This window comes from Pleurodeles waltl, chromosome 3_1 (assembly GCF_031143425.1).
Source record: "Pleurodeles waltl isolate 20211129_DDA chromosome 3_1, aPleWal1.hap1.20221129, whole genome shotgun sequence".
Lineage (NCBI taxonomy): Eukaryota > Metazoa > Chordata > Amphibia > Caudata > Salamandridae > Pleurodeles > Pleurodeles waltl.
The window spans coordinates 86,035,399-86,059,514 of NC_090440.1; the positions used below are offsets into that span (position 1 = coordinate 86,035,399).

The following is a 24,116-nucleotide window of genomic DNA, read 5'->3' on the forward strand; positions in this document are numbered from 1 at the left end:
ACTTCCTGGTATAGCGCCTTCCGTAGTTGGATATAGAACAGTCACTTACGGCAATATGCATCTCTGTTGTGTCCCCTTCACGGGGTAACCCTGTGCCTAATCGCCCCGCTTTTCAGTGAGTTCTTTCAAGAAGCTGTTTTACTTAAGCTATATACTTTGGATGTTTGCCAGCATTGTGAAAGTGAAACTAAGTCAGAACTTCAGGGGGCTGCATAGCAAGCGTGTTTATATATTTCTTCGCCGTTTGGGTCGTTGTTGAGAAACACACGCAAGAAAGGGGGAGTTCTGCCTGGATTCTGGTGTTTGCTGAGCCGTTCAGAAGATACTTTAGGAAACACGTTTTGTAGATTTCAGATTGAACTTTCTCTTACATCATGGATAAGCTGTTATCTTTACTGCATAAGTTCTCAGTAAATTTATCTCAGAAAGAGCTTGACGAACTGAAATTCCTGTGCCGGGAAAAGATCGGCAAAAGGAAGTTGGAAAGCGTGAAGAGTGGGGTGGATCTCTTCACGATTCTGCTGGAGATGAAGGAGATCTCGCTCGATCAACTGGACTGGCTTCGACGATTGCTGAGTGACATCAAAAGGGAAGACTTGGTGGAACAACTGGACTCGTTTGCAGAGAACGGGATAGACGATACCGGCGACCAGCCTGAACCACGGGAGAGAGGTAGGCTGCCTTTTATGTTTACATATTTATTCCCATATTTATGAAAAAGTGACGCATCAGAGCTGAGGCACCATTTCTTCTGCGCCTCCTACCCACATCATTGTTGCGCCGTATTTATAATACAGCGCACTATGGCGGTCGGTAGCACAATAGTGTCAACATTTTTGATGCTATTGTGGCGCTTTGCTTCACTAGCGTAAAAAATTTTGACGCTAGTGTAGCAAGTGCAAGGAGGCCCATAGGTTTCTATGGGTGCGTCATTTTTAACGCCAGCTCCGAGCAGGCATTAAATATTATGCCAAAAAATGACGCAGTTAAATCTGTTAAATTTCACTGCACCATTTTGTGGGCCTCCTGGTACCAGAACGCCCCCCTTGCATACATTATGCATGGCACAGGCATAGTGTCGCTCAAGGGGTTACAAAGTGACGCAATTAATACATAAATATGTCGCGAAGGTGGTGCAACGGGCTCCTAAATATGCCCTTTAGTGTCTTTTGCTTTTTCTGTTTAGACAGAATATCGAAAACAAAAATATCTTGAGGCACAGTATCATGTCAGGAATATTCAATCAATCAAACAATTTATAAAGTGCGCTACTCACTCGTTAGGGTCTCAAGGCGCGGGGGGAGCTATTGGTCGAATAGCCATGTCTTGAGGCTTTTTCTGAAGGCCAGGAGATCTTGGGTCTGGCGCAGTTGGAGCAGTAGGGAGTTCCAGGTCTTGGCTGCGAGGTAAGAGAAGGATCTTCCTGTGAATGCGGGGGACGGAGGCTAGGGCGAGGCTGGCGGATCGAAGCTGGCGGGCGGGGGTGTGGAATGTGAGTCTGTCATTGAGGAAGGCTGGACCTGTGTTGTGGAGGGCTTTGTGTGCGTAGGTGAGTAGTTTGAAGGTGATCCTCTTCGATACGGGTAGCCAGTGCAGCTCTCTGAGATGGGCTGAGATGTGGTTGCGGTGTGGGACGTCAAGGATGAGTCGGGCGGAGGCGTTCTGGATGCGTTGCATTTTCTTTTGTAGTTTGGCTGTGGTTCCTGCATGGAGTGCGTTGCCGAAGTCCAGTCGGCTGCTGACTAGGGCGTGGGTGACTGTTTTTCTGGTTTCAATGGGAATCCACTTGAATATCTTGCTGAGCTTGCGGAGGGTGTTATAGCAGGAAGAGGAGACTGTGTTGACCTGTTGAGACATGCTGAGTGCTGAGTCAAGGATGATTCCCAGGTTCCGTACTTGGGTGGTGGGGGTGGGGGCGGCCCAATGGAGGTAGGCCACCAGGAGTCGTTCCAGGCAGAGAGGTTGCTGCCGAGGATGAGGACCTCTGTTTTGTCTGTGTTTAGCTTGAGGTGGCTTGATTCCATCCAGTCGGCGATAGTGTGAAGTCCCTTGTGGAGGTTGTTTCTTGCTGTTGTGGGGTCTTTTGTGAGGGAGATTACCAGCTGGATGTCGTCTGCGTAGGATACTATGTTGATGTTGTGGGATCGGGCGATGTTTGCGAGGGGAGCCATGTAAACGTTGAAAAGTGTTGGCTGAGGGAGGATCCTTGAGGGACGCCACATGCGATTTTGGATTCGGACAGGTAGGGTGGAAGGCGGACTCTCTGGGTTCTGTCGGAGAGGAAAGAGGAGATCCAGTTGAGGGCCTTGTCATGGATCCCGGTGTTGTGGAGGCGTGTTCGAAGGGTGTGGTGACAGATGGTGTCGAAAGCGGCGGAAAGGTCCAGGAGGATGAGCGCTGCGGTTTCGCCTTTGTCAAGCATGGTTCTGATGTCATCTGTGGCAGCAATGAGTGCGGTCTCCGTGCTGTGGTTCTTGTGAAATCCGGATTGGGTGGTATCGAGCACTTTGCTGTCTTCCAGGTAGCGGGACAGTTGGCTGTTCACGATTTTTTCGATGACCTTCGCTGGGAAGGGGAGAAGGGAGATAGGTCGGTAGTTAATGGGGTTCTCTGGATCTGCTTTGGCTTTCTTCAACAGGGCGTTGACGTCGGCGTGTTTCCATCTCTCTGGGAAAGTGGCTGTCTCGAAGGAGCTGTTGATGATTGCACAGAGGTGGGGTGCAATGAGGTCGCTGGCTTTGTTGAAGATCTGGTGCGGGCAGGAGTCTGAGGGGGAGCTGGAGTGGAAGGAGGCCATGGTGTTGATGGTGTCTTCAATGTTGACGTGGGTCCAGGAGTATAGAGGGTTGGTGTTGTAGGATGCGTTGGGTTCTTGATTGTTAGTGGTTGGCTGGGGTTCGAAGCTGTTGTGCATATCTCCGATCTTTCGCCGGAAGTGAGTGGCAAGGGAGTTGCAGAGTTCCTTTTCGTGGGAGCAGGTCCTGGGGTTGGAGAGTTCTTTGATGATGCTGAAGAGCTCTTTGTTGTTGTGGGCGTTGGTGTCTATTCGGCTTTTGTAGTGGGTTCTTTTGGTAGTGCGGATCAGCTGGTGATGATTGTGGATGGCAGTCTTGAGGGCGGAGTGGTTGGATTCGGTGGGTGCAAGGCGCCAAGTCTTCTCTATTTTTCGACATTCCCGTTTGGAGGCCTGCAGGTCGGGGTGAACCAGCTGGCGTTGGGTCTGTGGTGGGAGTCTGAGGGTTGTTTGAGTGGTGCGAGGGTGTTGGTGCAGTCTTCTAGCCATTTGTGCAGGAAGGTGGCGGCTGTGCTGGGGTCCTGGGAGGGGGTGCCAGGGTGAGGGTGGAGATCAGCTGTTCTGTTGAGATTCTGTTCCAGTAGTGGCGGGGGGTTTCGTGGTGAGGTGGTGAGTGAACGGCTTCTGAAAGGAGAAATGGATGCAGTGATCGTCGGTCCATAGGAGTTCGGTGGTGTGGCTGAAGGAGACGTGGTCGCTGGCTGAGAAGATGGGGTCGAGTGTGTGCCCTGCGGTGTGGGTGGGTGACGTGACGAGTTGCTTGAGGCCGAGGTTGTCGATTAGGTTGGTGGTGTTGATATCGTTGTTGTTTTCTAGATGGAAATTCAGGTCGCCGAGGAGGATGTAGTCCGTTGAGGCGAGGGCTTGGGAGCTGATGGTGTCGGCGATGTCGTCTCAGAACTGCGGTCTGGGTCCAGGGGGTCTGTAGACCAGTGTTCCTCTGAGTGTGTTGTTGGCGTTGATGTGAATTTTGAAGTGGAGGTGCTCGGCGGAGTTGATGGTGTCGTGGGAGTTGGTGGAGACTCTTATGGTGTTTTTGTGGACTAAGGCGATTCCTCCTCCTGGTCTGTTGATTCGGTCTCTTTTGGTGATCTTGTAGTTTTCTGGTATGGCTATGGCTATGTCTGGTTCTGAGGCCGAATTCATCCAGGTTTCGGTGAGGAATGCAACGTCGGGCTAGTATGTGGTCAGTAGGTCCCAGAGTTCAATTGCATGTTTGTGGACGGAGCGGGTGTTAAGTAGGATGCATCTTAGGCAGCTGTCTGTTTTGATTTGGAGTTTGGAGGTTAGGTTGCAGGTGAATTTGCAGGCTTTTAGGAGAAGGGTCCTTTGGTGCGCGTCGGGGTGGACTGGAAGCAGATGGCGGAGCGTCCTGGATTGAGGGTGTGGAGGTCATATGTGGTGTAGTGGCGATTGGTGGTGCAGGGGCGTGTTGGCCGGGGGTCTAGCGCTGGGTGCGGTCTTGGTGCGGACAGGTGCAGACGGGCTTGCCTTTGGTGTTCCAGTGGCGCGTCTGCACTGCGGCTGGAATAAGAGGGGAGGTGGGAGGGAGTGGCAGCTGGGAGGAGGGGGGGCTCGACCAATGGAAGGGCAGGGGGCGGGGCAGCAGGGCTCAGAGTGACCGAGACTCGTAGTGGAGGGAGCAGGGCGGGGCCGCGGGGACGCAACGGCAATGTAGAAACAAAATACACGGGGAAAATGGAAAAATAGAGTTTCCAAATCAAGAAGGCAGCTGGGTGTAGCGGAGGTGATGAGGAAGCGACCTACCTGCCAGAAGCAGGGTCAGAGGTTGCTGCCTTCACCGTGCTGCGGCTGGCATAAGAGGGGAGGTGGAAGGGAGTGGCAGCTGGGAGGAGGAGGGGCTCGATCAATGGAAGGGCAGTGGGGTGGGGCAGCAGGGCTCAGAGGCGGGAAACAACAGGGAGAGTGAGAAAAACAGAACAAGACTCGGTGTGGAGGGAGGGGGTTGGGGCCGCGGGGACGCAGTGGCGATGTAGAAACAGAATACACGGGGGAAAATGGAAAAATAGAGTTTCCAAATCAAGAAGGCAGCTGGATGTAGCGGAGGTGATGAGGAAGCGACCTATCTGCCAGAAGCAGGGTCAGAGGTCGCTGCCTTCACCGCGCTGTGGCCGACATAAGAGGGGAGGTGGGAGGGAGTGGCAGCTGGGAGGAGGGGGGGCTCGACCAATGGAAGGGCAGGGGGGCGGGGCGGCAGTGCTCTGAGGCGGGAAACAACAGGGAGAGTGAGAAAAATGGAACAAGACTCAGGGTGGAGGGAGGGGGGTGGGGCCGCGGGGACGCAGCGGCGATGTAGAAACAAAATACACGGGGGAAAATGGAAAAATAGAGTTTCCAAATCAAGAAGGCAGCTGGGTGTAGCGGAGGTGATGAGGAAGCGACCTACCTGCCAGAAGCCGGGTCAGTGGTCCCTCAAAGTTTTACTATACATAACTCCACATATATCTACCTTCACTATATATCTTCAAGGTACGCAGATGTGGATTTATGAATAGTAAATCTGTACTTACCCATTTGCACTTACGCTCCCAATATTTTGGTATTGTTTCCGTGTGATATTTCTGTTTCCGATATTCTGTCAGTGATTTTTACTGTAGCACAGACATTATCCCAGAAAGGGTTAATCCCATTACTCTGACTTTGTAACCCTTATCCTATGACTTACATTAGAGGTGACCCGGCCTCCTTTAGCAACACTTAAAGAGATACACAAAAGTATATCACCCCTTCCTCTGTTGCCCTGTATGAGGGCCCTAATGCCATCAAACCTCCTGGTGCAACTGCTCCACTCTAAACCCAAAACAGCTATCAGTAGTGAAGAAATGAGTACGACGAGGGAGGGTCGAGGAAGAAAAAATTTAAGTAATATGATTACCACAGGGGCAGAGGGTAACATTTGAATGTTGTGGGGAAAGCAAAGCACCCTACCAACACTGACAAGCACTGTGAGAAACCAGCAATAAGCTAGCTATACTGAAAAAAAAAAGAATCAAACATACTGGAAATAGATAGCTCTCTTAGGGATAGCAATATTACATAAAACATGCATGCATTATATAAACATTTCTGAAAGGAGGACCAGTTCTGGAATCATGACCCACGACTTCAGGTAATCCCATATTATGTAAGCCTATCATTCAGCTTCTACAGAGATGAGCAAATTCTCAGGGGAGACAACGGCGATGGGGGAGATCGACGAGGGAATGGGCACACCAGCAGTATCCACTCTGCACAGCTGGTGAAGGTTTGGGAGCAAGACTTCCTAGGCCAGAATTGTGCACGGATAATCCTGTGGCACCTCAAGAGACAGGAAGGAAGATTCAGCTCTACCAGGATGGCCGAAAAGGCAAAGAGATGACCCCTTGACCACAGACAAATCAGGGCATTCATGTCCTGCCACTATTCTCCCCAAACCCTGAACAGTACGCAGGGAGAAGAGTATTGACCTAGGGAGTGAAGATATTCGACATAGGATTGTCAAACCATGTGCACATCAGAAGTAACATAATACACTTGCCCTAAACCCCATTGATGTAAGCTCCTTCAAGTTGGAGAAATTGCCCAGCTCCTCCTTCTTCCACATGTCCTGAGCTGAAAGAGACTCCATTATTTCTCCCCAGCCACATTCCGTGGGGATCAGAATTACTGGGTGAAGAGATGCAGAGAGAAATCCCTTTTCTAAGGTAGCTGGGAATATACACGAGTGAGGTACCTGGGCAATTTCCTGTGTCACAGAAATCCTGTTCTGGTAAAGGCAAAAGGCTGTATTCCACCAATTTAGAATGTGTCTCAACACCCAACCCTAGTGGAGATATGCACACCGCGTGACAAGGACAGTGGAGGCCTAGAAGGGATGCACAGAGCAAGAAAGGGAAGAACGATACAGAATATTCAGAAGGAAAGAACAATTATATAGCTTCTGAAGATGTTTGGCTTCCCTTGGCTCCATATCCATCTCTAAGCAGGAGCTAATTGGACAGACAGCACGGACATCAAGTGTGAATAGACTCAACAGTCACAGTCTGAGGGCAAGGATACCATTCCAGTATCTGGGACTGAGCCCCGATAAATTGGTGATCTTTGGTAGGTTCCAGCCTGGATTTTTTGATGCTATCAGGACGTCTTGGGAGGCCAGAAGCTTGCAAACGTGTGCCCTATTCACTAAAGTCTGGTCTTTTTAATAATCGTGAATAGTCATCTAAATATAGCTGAACAGCTAGTCTTTGTGAAGGACAGTGACCATTGGAGGCAGAAGCATGGAAGGCACTTTTCAGCCAATTTGAGAATGAAAGGAAGGACCTCGAACTGAAAGTGAAGAGACCTGGCCAGCAACACGTAGTAACCTGTGCTGAGGTTTATGGCAACATGAAGATGGGTATCATCCAAGTCATGAACTTCTAGAAATTCTCCTGGCTAAAATAGAGATTTGATTGATTGCCTGGAGGGTGCCCATATTGAAGTGAATGGTCTTCACAAACAAATTTATCCATTTATGGAAGATGTTAAGACAGACACTCCCAGACACATTTGGGACATGCAAATAAACTCTCTTTTGCTGGTCAACCTTGAGAACAGGAGGGATGGCCCACTTTTTCAAGAGAGCTTGAATTCTTAACATTAGGCCTTCTGCTTCACTGGTGATGTGAGCCAAGGACTGACTAAGAGACCAGAATCTGGAGGCAGCTTGAAGAATGTGATTTTGTACTCATCTTGAACAATAGCCACGTCCCAAACATTTAAATTATTTGTTTCCAATTGTCTAAAACATAACTGCGCCTTGCGAAAAGGATTGTGGTAGTCAAGATCAATTATGTTTAGTTGAAGAATCAGAAGAACCTTTAGATGAAGATCCCCACTTTTTTCCTCTAAAGGATAGATACTCAAAGTAAGTCCTGCAGGCCTCATGCCTGAACTTTACATGCGGCCCCTTGGGCAACAGGAGCACGAGGCAGCTGTTTGCTCAACTCCGCACTAACAATAAAAATATTAAATACACACACAATAATTTATTTCAAACTTAATTGGTGTTAAAGAAAGGAAGTAACTAGGGACTCCTGCACTTAACCTTAGAAACGCCTTAATTTTTAAAGAGATTTTGCAGCACAAGTGTAAATCTAAGACAGTCTCTTCAAAATTAAAAAAGTGTATTTAGTTAACATGCAGAACCCTTTCGCCTTAGTACAATTTATTTTATCAGTGCATTGAGATGTATTCATTTAAAAGTGATAGTTTTCAAACATAAATTTGGAAACATTAATTATTTACCTTACCCTGAGAACACCATCAATAGTAAATTAAAGAGACAAGTCACTTGGTATGTGCACTGTATTGGTGGCCTGGATTCCTATCATACATGAACAACATTATAGTTTAATAAATCAAACATAGAAGCAGGTTTTGTGCAGCGCACACAATGAATCATATATTTCGAGGTCATCTTAAATGTGATAATACAGAAAAAGGAGGGAAACTGAGACTAAACAATTGCCTAGGATCACACAATTTTGAAAAGTGGGTAAGCCGGGATTAGTTCCAGGTTTTCTGGTTTCCCATTGTTTTTTTCAGCCACTAGATGTATATCATTTGCTTCTCCTACACCTACCTTGCCACCAATCCCCCCAGCCACCCCACCCGACCGCCACTGCCTTGGCATCAATGCGGCCCCTAGGCACATCACAGACCAAACTTTTTGGCCCCTGGGAAAATGTTTGCGAGTACCCATGCTCTAAAGTGACTGGCCCTACCTCTGAACTGAACTTGAAAAGATCATTCTCTCAAATGGAAATAAGCTTGGAAATAAAGGAAGATTTAGAATAGTCAGAACCTTTACTACCCAAAGTAAAATGTAAGGCATGTTTTGTATTTTTAAATGACATCATCTATTTGATGGCCAGACAGAGAGTAGACAAAGAAAGGAAGAAGAACAACAACAGACTTCTGATGATCTTCCACCTTCCATTCCCAGATCCACACATGACATCTAGCAGCAGTGACCACTCCAGAAGAAATTGCTGTGGCTCTCAGTATGTCAAAAGAAGGTGCGCCAAAAATCTTTCCTGTAATGACATCATAGCAAGGAGATCTGTAGTCTTTACCCTCTATAGTAGAAGTAGAAAGAGTCTGTAAATTGCTAACCAGACTCTGGGAGGATTAGGAAGAATAAGTAGAAGACTTCATGCACTGGTTAAGTCGTGGATAGGCTTTTCATAAACACCTATTCACCTTCCTGTCCAATATGTCGAAAATGGCAGAATCCTCTGTGATCACCATTAATCTACTGGCAAAGTTAGGAAACATTAGTGAAACCACAGACAGAAAGAGGGAGGCCTGAATCGTCCATGGGATTCTGGTTAAGGAACAAGCAACAGTGGTTTTCTTTATCTTCCTCCACGCTTTTAAAATGGTATCCTTAAAAACAGGACTCAAAAGCAAGGATATAGGAGAAGGTTATGTGGCCTGGCAAGCTGAGAAGTCCAAATCCTCCCACTCACCATGAGAAGATGAGGATAATGGAACAGGAAACTCTAGTAGGTCCTGGAAGAGCACTTGCCTCCGCAATCAGAACACCCTCTGTAGCAAAGCATACCAATAAATACCAGTGGAAGCAGCACTAACTTAAAAGATTGAGCTTCCTAAAATGAATTGCACTCCTTCGCCACTTGCTGTTTTGGTCTAAAACCTGGAATAAAACAAGATCATCATGCTCATTTAGGGCCAACCTATGCGCTGGTAGCCCAAACCAAAATGGATACCGCACATGATCAGGTAGAGGAGGAAGTGTGTGACCACCCTGTGAACAGGGAAGCCTCTTTACAATTTGTAATCCGCTTCGACCCCAACTCAACAGGTAACCTGTGGTAGAGTCGCACTCGTGCTGTACTGAGTCTCCCAACTTACAGACAGCCAACGCAACTCCGCCGTCTAGGGAAGAATACCATTATGGTATAAAATAAGAGTGCAAGACAAAAAAAACAACAACATGAGGTTGGATGGGATATGGGCCCTTGTATCTGGTAGAATGGGAGGAGGAAAGTGGCATTCTTTTGTGTTGGTATCCCTTCAAGGATATCTTCAGGAAGGCTTGGTCTCCTCTAATGTAAGACCTGGGACAAGGAAGAGAAATAAGGAGGTAATGATAAAGTTTCATGTCTTTTTTAGGGTGTTTGAAGAGCAGATGGATTTCACACGTGCTAATTCACACATTTCCACGCTGGCATGGAGAATAGTAGCTGCATGGCAGGTCATCCGAGTCTTTGCAATGCACTCTAAGCTTATTTTTAGCAAGGAGCAAATGGGCAACACTTGGCTCCACATTCTGTAATTACCAAGAGCAACAGGGTTCACACAGGTGCATACAAGAGGTGTTCCACAAGCTGGAGAGAAACTCCAGATTTAGGGGGTCATTATGACCCTGGTGGTCTTCAGACCTCCAGGGTAAAGGTAGCAGTTTTATCGCCAATAGCCTGGCTGTGAAGAGGCCAACCCGCCATGTCTCCACTTATACCGCCAGGGTGGTCGGAGCCGCTGGTAGACAACTCCCCCACCCCACCCCCAGCAATCCCAACATCACCAGCCCTCCCCCCTCTAGACACAGCACCTCCTCCAGACACAGCACCCACCACCCCCCTCCAGACACAGCGCAATCCCCCCAGCCCCCTCCCTGCATACATGAACACACACAGACACCTACAAACACCACGCATACACTCAATCACCTACACTTACACTTACATACACACATCCATACTCGCATTCATCTCAGCATACATACACACATTCAACCATGCATACTCACGCCCATCCAAACACACATACTCACACCCATCCAAACACGCACACTCACACGCAGACAAACATGCATTCACCACAACACTCATACTCGCATACACACACGCATACACACTTACATGCATACACGCACTCACTTCTACATTCAGACATGCATACAACCACGCATACACACATTCATGCACACACGCAGACACCTCAAACTCACACACACCACCCCCCTCCCTTGTCGGACGATCAACTTACCTGGTCTGGGGAGGAGGTCGTCCGGCAGGGAACGGGAAGGGGCGCTTCCACCGCCGGCAGGGCCCCGCCAGCAGGACACCGCCAGGCAGTATTATTGCACACAGTACAGCGGGCAGTGTCCTACTGGTGGGGCTGAGCCGGTGGTGGAACTGCCCAAGCTCCTCCGCCCGCCAGCACGACTACTGCTGGATTTATGCCCAAAGTGTGGCGGAAATCCAGCAGTACCCGTGATTCAGTGGGCGGAAGACCGTCAGCACTGGCGGTCTTCTCACCCCTGGCTTTGGCGGTCTTCATGGAAGACTAAAATATAAAGTACAAGAGGCACTCATTATAACATGAAAAATAATAGTACTCATAAGTCAGTATACATAGGTAATGTTTTGTCATATATTTCTGAAAATTAATAGGATTATTTCCAACATAATCCCCAATTACAGTATCACTGTCCAAATCCAAATAGTAGAATTAATTGATCTGTTGTTCCAAGATTGCTATGATCCAAAGTCCAAGTCCAGATTTCTCTAATCAAAGTTCAATCATATTCTTCAAAAGATGATATAGCTTATTATTTAAACTTTAGCAGCTGCATCCAAATTGATAGCCAGTCCATATTTTCTCAAATCAAGGTTCAATCATATTCTTCAAAGGATGATATAGCTTATTATTTAAATTTTAGCAGCCGCATCCAAATTGATAGCCATAAGCTGCTTGTGGTATCCCCTTTGTTCAAAGCGCTTACACATATCTTCAATGCATGTCTCAAACTCTTCGTCCTTACTACAATTGCGCCTAGCTCTGACCATTTCACCATATGGTATTGCAGAAATCTGATGGTAGGGGTGGGCACTTGCTGCATGTAAGATAGAATTACAGGCAGTGGACTTCCTATACAACCTGCTTTGAATACTATTGTGTTCAATATATAGTTGTACATCCAAAAAGTCAATGCTAGTATTGCTGTGCTGGTAAGTAAATTGAACATTCATATCATTTGCATTAAGGTATTTGCAAAATTCAGTAAGTTGTTCCACACCTCCTGTCCAAATCATAAGACAATCGTTGATATAACGACCCCAGTACAATATGTCCGAGTGCCACTTGGCGGCCTCTGGGCCCCAGACCCACCTCTCCTCAAACCAACCCATAAATAGGTTCGCGTAAGAGGGGGAGAATCTCGAGCCCATTGCCACACCTTGTTTCTGTCTGTACCAGTCTCTCTTGAACAGAAAAAAGTTGTTATTCAAAATTAACTCTATCATATCTAGTATCATTCTTGTGTGTTGCCACAACGTGATCGATTTTCTATTAAGAAATGCCTAAACGGCCTTCAAACCTAAATCATGTTTTATACACGTGTATAAAGCAACCACATCTAAGGTGACAAGTGTCATGTTAGTATCCCATTCAAAATCACTTAGAATACTCAGGATGTGTGTAGTATTCTTAATGAATGATGGTAAATTATTGACCATGGGTTGGAGGAAAACATCTACAAATTCATATATTGCTTCTGTAGGTCCTGAGATCCCCGAAATAATAGGTCTTCCTGGGGGGAATGGTAATGCTTTATGTATTTTCTTCATGGAAGACTAAACAGTGTCTGATAAGGAAATGAATAAAGCCAATTTAGTTAAATTGACATCATTTGTGTAGAATAAATTACAAGGTCAAAATGAACTTGGACAAATATGAATGCTCCAAGATTATGTATTAGTGCATTCATTAATACCTTGATCATCATCGGTTGTGAACATTTTATGAGTGCGATTGAAAACTATCATCTTGGGTGCTTAGTGTTTCGTGACAGGTTATGACGATAGCTACGAAACCTGGTTTGAAGGCTTAATGAGTAAGAATACCTGAGCAGGCGTAGGGTGCACAGTGTTCTCTGCCCACTAGAACCTAACTGAAATACAATAATTAATTGTCATTTTATGATAGGAATGTCAATATTTCGGCCTATCAATGCCCAATCCGTGCTGGACCAGCACCAGGGTCATCCATTCATTAGTATGCAGTTGGTCTCATATTTAAAAGTAAATGTCTAAAATAATATTAGAGCAGTGGTTAGACACGTGTAGTTTGTTGGACATCTGTTAGCAATAATTTATGATACAAGTTGTACTGTAAGAAATATTGAAAGTATCAAGTGGCAGGTTGGTGCCACTTACTCCAAGTCCTGCTCTATGCTTGCTTTGAGTGGCATTATATGCAATTGGAAGGATACCTTTCACACATAAACATCATGTCGGTTCCTGTGCAGAACTATTTAGTCAATCAATTGATCAAGATTTTTAAAGCGTGGCTAATTAGCCTACATGATATCCAGGCGCTTGCAGGTCCTGGAGGCTCATTCAAACAGCTAGGTCTTCACGGCCCTTAGGAATTCCAATAGAGCGGTGATGGTCTGGAGTTGCATGGGGAGGCTGCACAATAAAGGGGAAAAAAACAAGGCGAACACAGTGAAAAAGAGGGAAAAGCAAGGCGAAGGCACTCAAAAAATGGGGAAAAAGCCAATGAGAAGACAGGTGTAAGAGCGATGCAGCAGCATGGGAAAAGCTGGGCCTGGGACAAATGTGGCTTATCCCAAGGTGCTGCTGATCGCTGGCTTGGTGGCAGTGTGGTAAAGTCGAAGGTGACTAGCCTGTGGATTTGTTTGGTCAAGTGAGGAAGGGAGAATAAGGGGTTGTAGACATGAATGTGAGCATGGCAGCAGCAGCCGAAGGAGGAGACCAGAGAGGCATCGGTGGTAAAGAAAAAGAGCTAGTGTGTGTTGGGGAGGGTGTGGGTTATAGAATAGCTGATAGTCGGTGAGGCTTGGGGCATTGAGGTGGGTTAGGCTACAGATTGTCTACTCATAAGGGAAAGTAGGATGTTCCAAGTGATGTCTGTGATGTTCAGCACTAAGGGCCAGATGTATGAAAAGTTTTTGCACTCGCAAACGGTGCGAATTGCAAAATTCGGCTGTTTGCGAGTGCAAAAACGTGGTCTGCGATGCATGAAAGGCATTCGCAGACCAAAAATAAGAAATCGCAAAATTTGCGATTTCTTGCGTTGCGACCTCGTTTCGCGAGTCGCATTTTGCGATTCGGTATTTCCAGTAGGAAATTGCGAGGTGCAAAATGCGATTCGCAAAATCCGAATCGCAAAGAGATGCATCAAAAAATCGCAATTAGCGATTTTTCGCAGAATGGCATTTTGCACATGCAAAATACCACTAAGTGAAAGCAGGTGGTAACCAGGTGCAACCTATATGAAGTGGCCCAGAATGCCCCAGACCCCCCACCACAATGGCTGCACTCTACGTCATGACGAGGAGGATGAGGATCCTGGCAGGTTTGAGGAGAGGGAGGAGGAGACAGGAGCGCATATCAAGAGTGCGCATTACATTATTTGACCTGACAGAGGAGGACATATTTGAGAGGTATAGGGTGAACTCAGCCATGATTCATGATCTCATAGCTGAGCTACAACCCATACTGCAGCGCAGAACACGAAGGACACATAGCATACCCACCCATGTGCAGGTATCATGCACCCTCCACCTACTTACCTCAGGGAGCTATCAAGTGGTCATAGCAGCGGCTGGGGGGGTCACACAGAGCACCCTCTCTTGATTTGTCAATGCATGTATCAACGCCATACTAAGCAAACTCCAAGAGTACATCCGATTCCCCCACACCCCACAGGAAATACAGCAGACAAAAATTTACTTTTATCAAATTGCACACTTCCCCCACGTCCTAGGTGCCATAGATGGCACACATGTGGCAAAATGTCCACCATCAGTCACAGAGTATGTGTACCGAAACCGTAAACACCAACATTCCATGAATAAACAGGAGATATGCAATGCCACCTACATCATAACTGATCTCGTGGCCAGGTAGAATAGTGGCTACTTGTGCAATCTTGCACAATATAGCTACAACCAGGGGCATACCTATAGATATCAGTGACACCAAATCAGTTGAGGATGACGATCCCATACCACCTCTACAGCCAGCAGACAGGACCAGTGCAGGAGAGGGACGGCAAAGGCCTGCTGACATCACACACAACCATTCCAGACGTGACTATGTACAATCAAACTCTACTGACTACTGTAGCTATAGTGAGAAATAAAATGTATTCCTTTACGGCAGGTTCAGAATTGTGATGTGTAAAATAAAAGGGGTATTGTCAAAACGAAAATGAACAAATGAACAGGGTCCCACACTATTACTCCATAGTGGGGACACCAGAGTCAATGAGGCAGAAGTCACTTCCTCCTCCCTCGCACACCACTGGGGTGCCCAGTTGCATCACTGGCACCCTGAATGTCAGGCTCTGTGGCAGTGCTGCGCCTGGCACTGCGCCGTCTGTGGTCTGGAGCTGGTAGGTGCACACTGCTGAGGCTTGAGGTATCCTCTGTGTCACCCAAGGCAACCTCACTCGGAGTGGCCGACCTCTGTCCCAATACCTGTTCGATCACAGTGGTGATCTACACAAGGGCCTGGACCACATCCCTACTGGTGTGTGAAGCCTCAACCTGGGCCGCCACAGCACGACGGGCAATGAGGGCGGTGGAGTTGGCCATGCGATTGGATGACCGGCAGTATGTCGCAAACATGGTGCGGAATCGGTGCTCATGTCTGCGTCTACTCAGGCGTTCTTGTCGCAGCTCCTCGCACAGGTCACGCACAGCAGTTGTCAACTCACGAGTGTCCTGGGAGGCCTGTACCTGTCCCTCACGCAGCTGGTTTATGTTCTCATTGAGGGTGTCCAGTCTCCGATGCAGTCTGTTAGAAATGGGGTCTTTGGTTGACAGTCAGGTTACCCCCTGTTCAAGCAAGGACCCTCACTCTAGTTAGGATAAAAGAGAATCACCCTCAGCTAACCCCTGCTTACCCCCTTGGTAGCTTGGCAGAGCAGTAGGCTTAACCTCAGAGTGCTGGGCGTAAAGTATTTGTACCAACACACACAGCAACTTAATGAAAACACTACAAAATGACACAACACCAGTTTAGAAAAATAGGAAATATTTATCTAGACAAAACAAGACCAAAACGACAAAAATCCAACATACACAAGTCAAGTTATGATTTTTTAAAGGTTTAAAATAAAAAGAGTCTTTAGGTAGTTGTAACAACACACTAGCGCTGCTAGCGTGTAAATGTACCTGGTTTGCGTCAAAAATAACCCCGCACGGGCGGTGTGCGTCGAAAATAACCCTGCACGGTTATATGCGTCGAAAACAGCTCGGCACGGCGATGCGCGTCGAAAAAGCCAGCCCCGCGACGGTCCGAAAGTCCCGCGGCGCAGGTTGCGATCTCTCAGCCTTCGTCAGCGATGCTGCGCGTCGTTTCTCCTGCTCCGGTCGTCGATTCTTCGGTCGCGTTTCCTGCGGCGTCGTTTCTCAGCTGCGGAGCCGGCGTCGCGTCGTTTTCTCAGCCGCGATCGGATTCGCGTCGATCTTTTCTCCGCACGGCGCTCGGTGCGTGTATTTTTGTCCTTAGGCTGCCAGCCTCTCCTTTCAGGGTCCCAGGAACTGGAAGGGCACCACAGAGCAGAGTAGGGGTCTCTCCAGAGACTCCAGGTGCTGGCAGGAAGAAGTCTTTGCTATCCCTGAGACTTCAACAACAGGAGGCAAGCTCTACATCAAGCCCTTGGAGATTTCTTCTTCAAGATGGAAGGCACACAAAGTCCAGTCTTTGCCCTCTTACTCTGGCAGAAGCAGCACTGCAGGAAAGCTCCACAAAGCACAGTCACAGGCAGGGCAGCACTTGTTCCTCAGCGATCAGCTCTTCTCCAGGCAGAGGTTCCCCTTGATTCCAGAAGTGTTTCTAAAGTTTGTAAGTTTGGATGCCCTTCTTATACCCATTTTAGTCTTTGAAGTCACCTTCCTTCAAAGGGGACTCACACCTTCTTGTGAAATCCTGCCTTGCCCAGGCAAGGCCTCAGACACACACCAGGGGGCTGGAGACAGCATTGTCAGAGGCAGGCACAGTCCTTTCAGATGAGAGTGACCACTCCACCCCTCCCTCCTAGCAGGGATGGCTAATCAGGAAATGCAGATCACACCCCAGCTCCCTTTGTGTCACTGTCTGGTGTGAGGTGAAAAACAACCCAACTGTCAACTGACCCAGACAGGGAATCCACAAACAAGGCAGAGTCACAGAATGGTTTAAGCAAGAAAATGCTCACTTTCTAAAAGTGGCATTTCCAAACTCACAATCTCAAAATCAACTTTACTAAAAGATGCATTTTTAAATTGTGAGTTCAGGGATCCCAAACTCCACCTGTCCATCTCTTCTCTAGGGGAATCTACACTTTAATCATATTTAAAGGTAGCCCCCATATTATCCTATGAGAGAGAGACAGACCTTGCAACAGTGAAAACGAAATTGGCAGTATTTCACTGTCAGGACATATAAACCACATTACTATATGTCCTACCTTATCCATACACTGCACCCTGCCCTTGGGGCTACCTAGGGCATACCTTAGGGGTGCCTTACATGTAAGGAAAGGGAAGGTTTAGGCCTGGCAAGTGGGTACACTTGCCAAGTCGAATTTATAGTGTAAGAATACACACACAGACACTGCAGTGGCAGGTCTGAGACATGATTACAGAGCTACTTATGTGGGTGGCACAACCAGTGCTGCAGGCCCACTAGTAGCATTTGATTTACAGGCCCTGGCACCTCTAGTGCACCTTACTAGGGACTTACTAGTAAATCAAATATGCCAATCATGGATAAACCACTTACATACAATTTAAACAGGAGAGCATATGCACTTTAGCACTGGTTAGCAGTGGTAAAGTGCTCAGAGTTGAAAAGCCAACAGCAACATGTCAGAAAAATATAGGAGGCAGGAGGCAAAAAAGTCTGGGGATGACCCTGCAAAAGCAAAAGTCCAACACAGTCCAACTGTGTTCCGATTGTGGACTCTGAGGCTCCTGTCCAAACTTTGGATCCTTCGATTTTGGTGCCGTTGTTGCTGCAACATTGCAGCCTCCAGTCCACCGAACAGGGATGTACCCTCAGCTGCCTCCTGCAATTGCTGTAGTGACACTGGGGCACGTGGACGACGTGCTGCAGGACCCCTGTCCTCCGGTACCTGGCTGCGCATCCCAGATGCAGATGGTGTGCCGGAACTCTCCTGCTGCACATCTGAGTCACCACTGAGGTCCGGTAGTGGTAACGGCCTAAGCCTGCGGCGCACAGTAGGAAGATTGCTGGACCCACTGGTGTTGTTGTCTGAGGGCAGCTGCGTGTCCGTGTCCGCTACACCCGTCTCTGCTGTGGCTGCTGTGCCAGGCCCACCTGCAACAACAATATGCAGCATGTCAGTTCTGTATGTTAAATTATCTGTCCAGAAATGGCAATAATACTATACATACTGCTGTACATGGTGTAGTGTGTGTTGTGTTACCTTGGGTGTCCCTATGCTTGCTAACATTATCATGCCACTGTCTGTTCTAGTTTGTGGACCGCGACTCCCATAATGCATGTTTTTGCTACTAATGAGATGTGGAGTGGACTACTTCACACACTACTTCACATTACATGCTAATTCCTAAGTGGCTTTTATGCATGCACATACAGTGTTCACACAACAGATTTGGCACTTACCTTGGCTGGTAATTGGGTGGGCCGAGGTGTCTATGTAAGTGACCCCTGTCACTGCTTCTGGTAGGAGGGTTGATTCCACCACGTCCTCCAGTGGTGTGGCAGGTGGCTCTGTTGGTGGTCCACCTCCTGTGCTCCTGGCCTCTGCAAGTCGCCTTGCCACCCTCTCCTTAGCCCGGGACCGCAGGTCATACCAGCGCTTCTTGATTTCATCTATGGAGTGCTGGGCCACTCCAATGGCGCAAATCTTCGTTTGGATGTCCAGCCAGAGTCTCCTCTTCTCGCTCTCTGGCACCTGGAGGGAGGATTTGCCAAACAGGCGGTCATGGCTCCTCACCACCTCCTCTGTGAGGATCTCCAGCTCCTGCTCACTAAATTTGAGCTTGCGCTTCCTCTCCTGCTTCTCTGCTCCAGGACCTTGGGGCTCCATGGTGGCTCAGATGCTGCTGCTCCTTCCAAGTGCTCCTCACAGTGGCTGGGCTGCTCTCACTCTGGATGCTGGCTTGGGTGTGGCTTTTATACCTGCCTGGGATGACTCATTTCCTGCTGATGAGTCATCAATCACCTCCAGGTGTGCATTCTCGAACTTTCTCGCATTTTGCAATTTTTTACCGAATCGCAAAAAAATCGCAAATTGCGAGAATGCAAATTGCGATTCGGAAAATGGGCCTAGCAAACCACAAATAGCGATTTTTAAGAAATCGCTAATTCCGAATCGCAATTTTGTTACATGGCCAATTGCGACTCGGAAATTGCGATTTCTTAAAAATCGCATTTGGCGATTCGCAGACCCCAGTTTCATACATCTGGCCCTAAGTCCTTGGGAAGAAAGTTTTAAACAATGCTTTACGAGATGGCAGAAAGTAGACTTTTGTTTGCCTTCCTGCAAGCCTTTTCGATCCTTATGATCTTTTCAAACCCCACTGAACCATACAGAAGCCCTTTAAATATATTCTCCTACATCCTTCATCATTTGCTCGACTATGGACTCCTCACTTTTGACTCATGTCATTCCAGAGGATTTTAAGCAGTAAATGTAAATTAAATACCAATACAATCAAGACTGTACAGGAAACCTACTGCCTGTAACTCTGTTCTACATGCTCGTAGCGCCCATCCCCTTTCACAGATTAGAGCCATCCCATACGGTGAAATGGTCAGAATTCGACGCAACTGCACTGACAATGATGTTTTCAAACAGGAGCTCAAAAACCTGACTCATCGCTTTCAAGCTAGGGGGTATTCCAACAGACTCATCTCGGTTGCCAGTAAACGCATACTAAACAAAAACCAACACGATTTACTGATCAAGAGCCGCAGAGAACCAATGACCAAGGTTGTTTCTAACACCAGACCGGTCTCCTTCATTACTCAATACGGCCCTGCTAGTAAGGATGTGCTACGTATTCTCAAAAAACACTGGCATCTGTTAATGTTGGACACATGCCTCAAGGACTCGGTAGGCGTGTCTCCAACCATCGTACATAGCAGGGGGCGGACCCTTAGGAACATTCTGTGCCCGAGCTTTCTCTGTCCCTCACCTCTGACATCATCTACAGGGGGGATGCCTGCAAAACCGAATGGCTTTTACAAATGTGGCTGTTGCATTTCCTGCCAACTAGCCCTTAATAAAACCATTTCCTTTTCCTACAACACCGTTACCACGCACCACATCAAGACTTTCATGAATTGCAACACTAAGTTTACTGTCTACTGCCTGATATGTGTATGTGGTCTGATCTATGTTGGCAGTTCGATTCGCCCACTTAAGGAACGCATTCAGGAACATGTCAGGGCCATCAGAAACGCTAACACCAACTATCCTATGGCTGTCCATTTCAACACCTCACATGGGGAACAGGATCTCCTGAGCCTTAAATTCCATGGCATCACTCAGGTCCCTAATTCACCGAGATGGGGAGACCGAACCAAGGATCTCCGTAGATGTGAATCCAAATGGATCATTAAACTGCGCGCAGTGGAACTAGGCCTGAACACGGACCGTGAACTTCACTTCTTTCTCGCATAAGTCGCCATTTCCGCTTTCTGCAACATTGTACATACTAATATTGTCTAACCTCAATAAGACTGTGAACCATTGTTTATCCCAGTAATGCACGTTGACCTGTATACTAATGTATTAACGTTTGCACCTAACCCAATGTTGCCTAATTCTACTAATACTTTGAACTACTTTATATCCCATTAATGCGCTTATGTCCATTTACAAATGTGTCAACTGTTGCTCCTTTTGCTGCACGTCACGGTCTTCACCTGTATATGTTTTACTTGCCATCACTATGTTACAGTGCACCCACATATATTACGGTGATTGTTGTATCTTCTCAATTTAACACATGCTAATGATTTATACATATCTCTCCTAACGCCTCCTTTTGTCCCTGTATTGCACTATTTGTAGACACCCTTACGCTATCACGTTCCATAAGTCTTAATTCTACCTTTCCTAATGGCCATCTAGGCACTCTCTCGGTACCTAGCACTAACTTAGTCTTTGTGGCATCCTTACTCATTACTTTACTGCCTTTGCTTTTTCCCATTATCATTATTTCACGTCATCTCGGAGTCCCACTCAAGATGGCCGCCGTCTTTACCTTCATAGCCCTGCTACACCCACGTTGGTCGCCGTCTTAGCCTTTTAGACTAGTCCCTCGTTTATATCCACTACACGGCCACCCTCTACTTAACCAGGTGGCTACTCTTCTCGCAGAACAATACACGTTCGTGCGAGTACCGGACTGCTCAACGCTACGCTTCTTACTGGTAAGTTTCAAACGACACCGCCAGCAATCCAGCTATTGTTATTATGATTGTTCCAAATCAATACTCGCCTTTTTAAGTATGTACACAGCGGTTTTCACACCGCTTTTACCTTCTCGTACGTTCGTTTTCTTGACCACTATTCGATTTCTGATCCCTTAACTGCCGCCCACCACGATACGGATTTTCTCTATTTTTTCTCAACTTGATGTATCTATTTTGGGGCCACATGCCCAGTATAGTTTCACCCCGCGCCCCGACTCGGTTGTTTTCATACTGCTCGGAAAGTTTACCTTTGGCGCACTTTTCCCTCAACATAATTACCTTTATTTAACCATTCGAGCATCCGCTTTTTACCTATATACATGTCGGCTTCATAAGGCCTTTACTCCATATTCAATGTACACCTACGTTAGCATTCCGCTTTCCCCATTACCTTCTCTCCTATGGTTATCTCCATTTCTAGTCTTCCGGTGCCATTCATCCTGCCCTTTCATTATACTCTTCTTTTGTTTCCCTGCTAAAACTTTAGGTTACTTTTTAGGCTTATCAGGGCCTCCACGATCTTTATTACCAAACAAGCTTCTTGCCTACGCACCTGTTGCTGCTTGGCGCAGCCATTCTAATTACAACTCTGTACCATCCAACTCAGGTATGTTCTCACTAACCATTTTTAATGTCATATCTATTTATATAGTTTCTTTCTTTTCTCTCCAATCTAACTTTTTCCACTATTTCCTCCTCCGGACTTGCTTAATTTTACTTTTTCATCTTTTCCTTTTATCTTTTCTTTTTCTTTTTCTACGCTTTTGTCCAACTATTCTGCTACACACTATTACCTATCCCCTCCGTCTATTCCATTACTTCTTCTCTCTTTGTCTCATCACATTCACTTTTTTACAGCCCAATTCATTCAGTACAGAGATACTTCGCCAATATACGCCACCACTTACTTACTCTAAAACCAGCGACCCCAGGTAATTACTTTACCCTTCTACTACGTCCTTCGGGACACACCTACCTCATTACTCCTTCTAGCTCTTTTATGCACCTAGCCGTATCTCCCCCCTTATGTGTTGTCTATACTTACCTTATCTCCCTGCTTTCTCTCATCCTTGCATTATTCTCCCACGCTGTATACTTATTGCGTGCTCACATCACTACATAGTGCCTACAATTTATACTTTCCAACACTTATGTCTTTTAGACAATTTTCACATGACCACGGGGTTTTACCTAGTATTTTCATGTTGCCTAATTGGGTTCCCATCACTACTCACCCTTATAGCCATGTTTTTCTATTGCTCACCTACACAAACTCACACCTAACAGTTACGTTCTCTGGTTTATACACTAGAGTACAATACACAGATATGTATCCAATATTTGTTGTCATTACTGTATTACAGCCTTGATGAAGTCACCTGTGTGACGAAACACGTGTTGGCTGTTTCTCCACGATATCTAATGCTTTCTGAGCATCTACAAATAAAGACACCATCTACAAACCGGATTTGAGACTCATTTCAACACAATTCTTCTCCGAACCTACGGAACCATACCAGCAACATCTTTGCCTGTGTCATTGTTGGACATTACTCTCTGTGTGCTGTGGCCGTTCTGTCCCATTTTGTTCTAGGGTACTACATAGTACCCATTTGGTGCCTACCGGGCGGTAAGGCACCTGGCCGATTTGCACCAGACTTTACTCATATTCAATTTATCTGAACTATTTGTTTACTGCCTAGAAGTGCGGCGCCTCTCACCCTTACTGCCCTTTTTTCTCTTCTACCAATACAACCAAGTGTATACCAATAACTCATCTTAACAGAACATTGGAAAGAAAGTGAGGATAGACGTGCAATGAGGGAAAGTGAATGAACGATTGAAGATACAGGATGAATTTGTAAAATCTGTGATCTGAAGGTGCAAGAATATTAAGGGCTCTAACTTTGCAAAAATCACACTGTATACAAATAGCATTTGCAGCACGACCCGGTATCCTTTTGGCCCTAATTTGTAGTTATGTGATGAATAAGCTGCGTAAACATTTTTAGACCCATATTGCATGCATTATTACTACATTTCCAAGTACTGGTTGAAAGTACCTTGTCTAAAACTCAAGCTAGCCCAATTTATGCTAGAGAGACTCTATTGCTAACATGGGTGCAAATTCTAAACTCTTTTGTTTTGTTTATTAAATAATAAAATGAGTCCCACACTAATATAAATATAAACAAAAAAAGATGAGCATTGTCAATATAGGGATTATTATTATCCTTTGCATTTCGATTTTGGGAGACACTGCTAACGTACTTATATGTTTTTGTTCATTTCAGAAAAATTGACTGCTGCTTTTCAGGTTATATGTGAGAATGTTGGAAAAGACTGGAGAACTCTGATTCGCCGACTTAGAGTCCCTGAGGCCAGAGTTGATGGGATCGTCGCTGCCTATCCCCTGCAAATGCGTGAACAATTGATGCAGTCTCTAAAGGAGTGGCAGAAAAGAAATGGTGCTAATGCCAATGTGGCAGAACTCCTGGCAGCCCTTCGGGGTTCTAAGATGAAACTAGTAGCAGATATTGTAGAAGAGGAGTTGAGTAAACTTTAGATCACGTGTTAGCACATTTGCAGATTTAAATTTAGAGTCTGTGCCTGGCAGTGCTGACATACCAAATTTATACAGTAAATAAATGATTTTCTATGATAAAAGAATTTAGTGAGGTGTCATAAAAGTGTAGCTTTGGAAAGCTGTCTTGAAGTTAGAAGTGAAACATACATGCACAGTCTTAAACGTGTGGCATTTCGCTAAACCTAAATCTTCTATGGCTCATCCAGTGCATTATGTCACAAGTAGTCTCAGATCCTAA

At 46.4% G+C, this 24,116-nt stretch overlaps 1 protein-coding gene across 1 annotated transcript; it reads left to right on the forward strand.

Annotated features, from left to right (window-relative positions):
• On the forward strand, window positions 1-24,116 carry FADD (Fas associated via death domain). Its single transcript, XM_069221897.1, has 2 exons — window positions 1-672; window positions 23,586-24,116. Exons 1-2 carry the CDS (start codon window positions 375-377, stop codon window positions 23,855-23,857), a joined length of 570 nt encoding a protein of 189 aa, XP_069077998.1. The 5' UTR covers window positions 1-374; the 3' UTR covers window positions 23,858-24,116.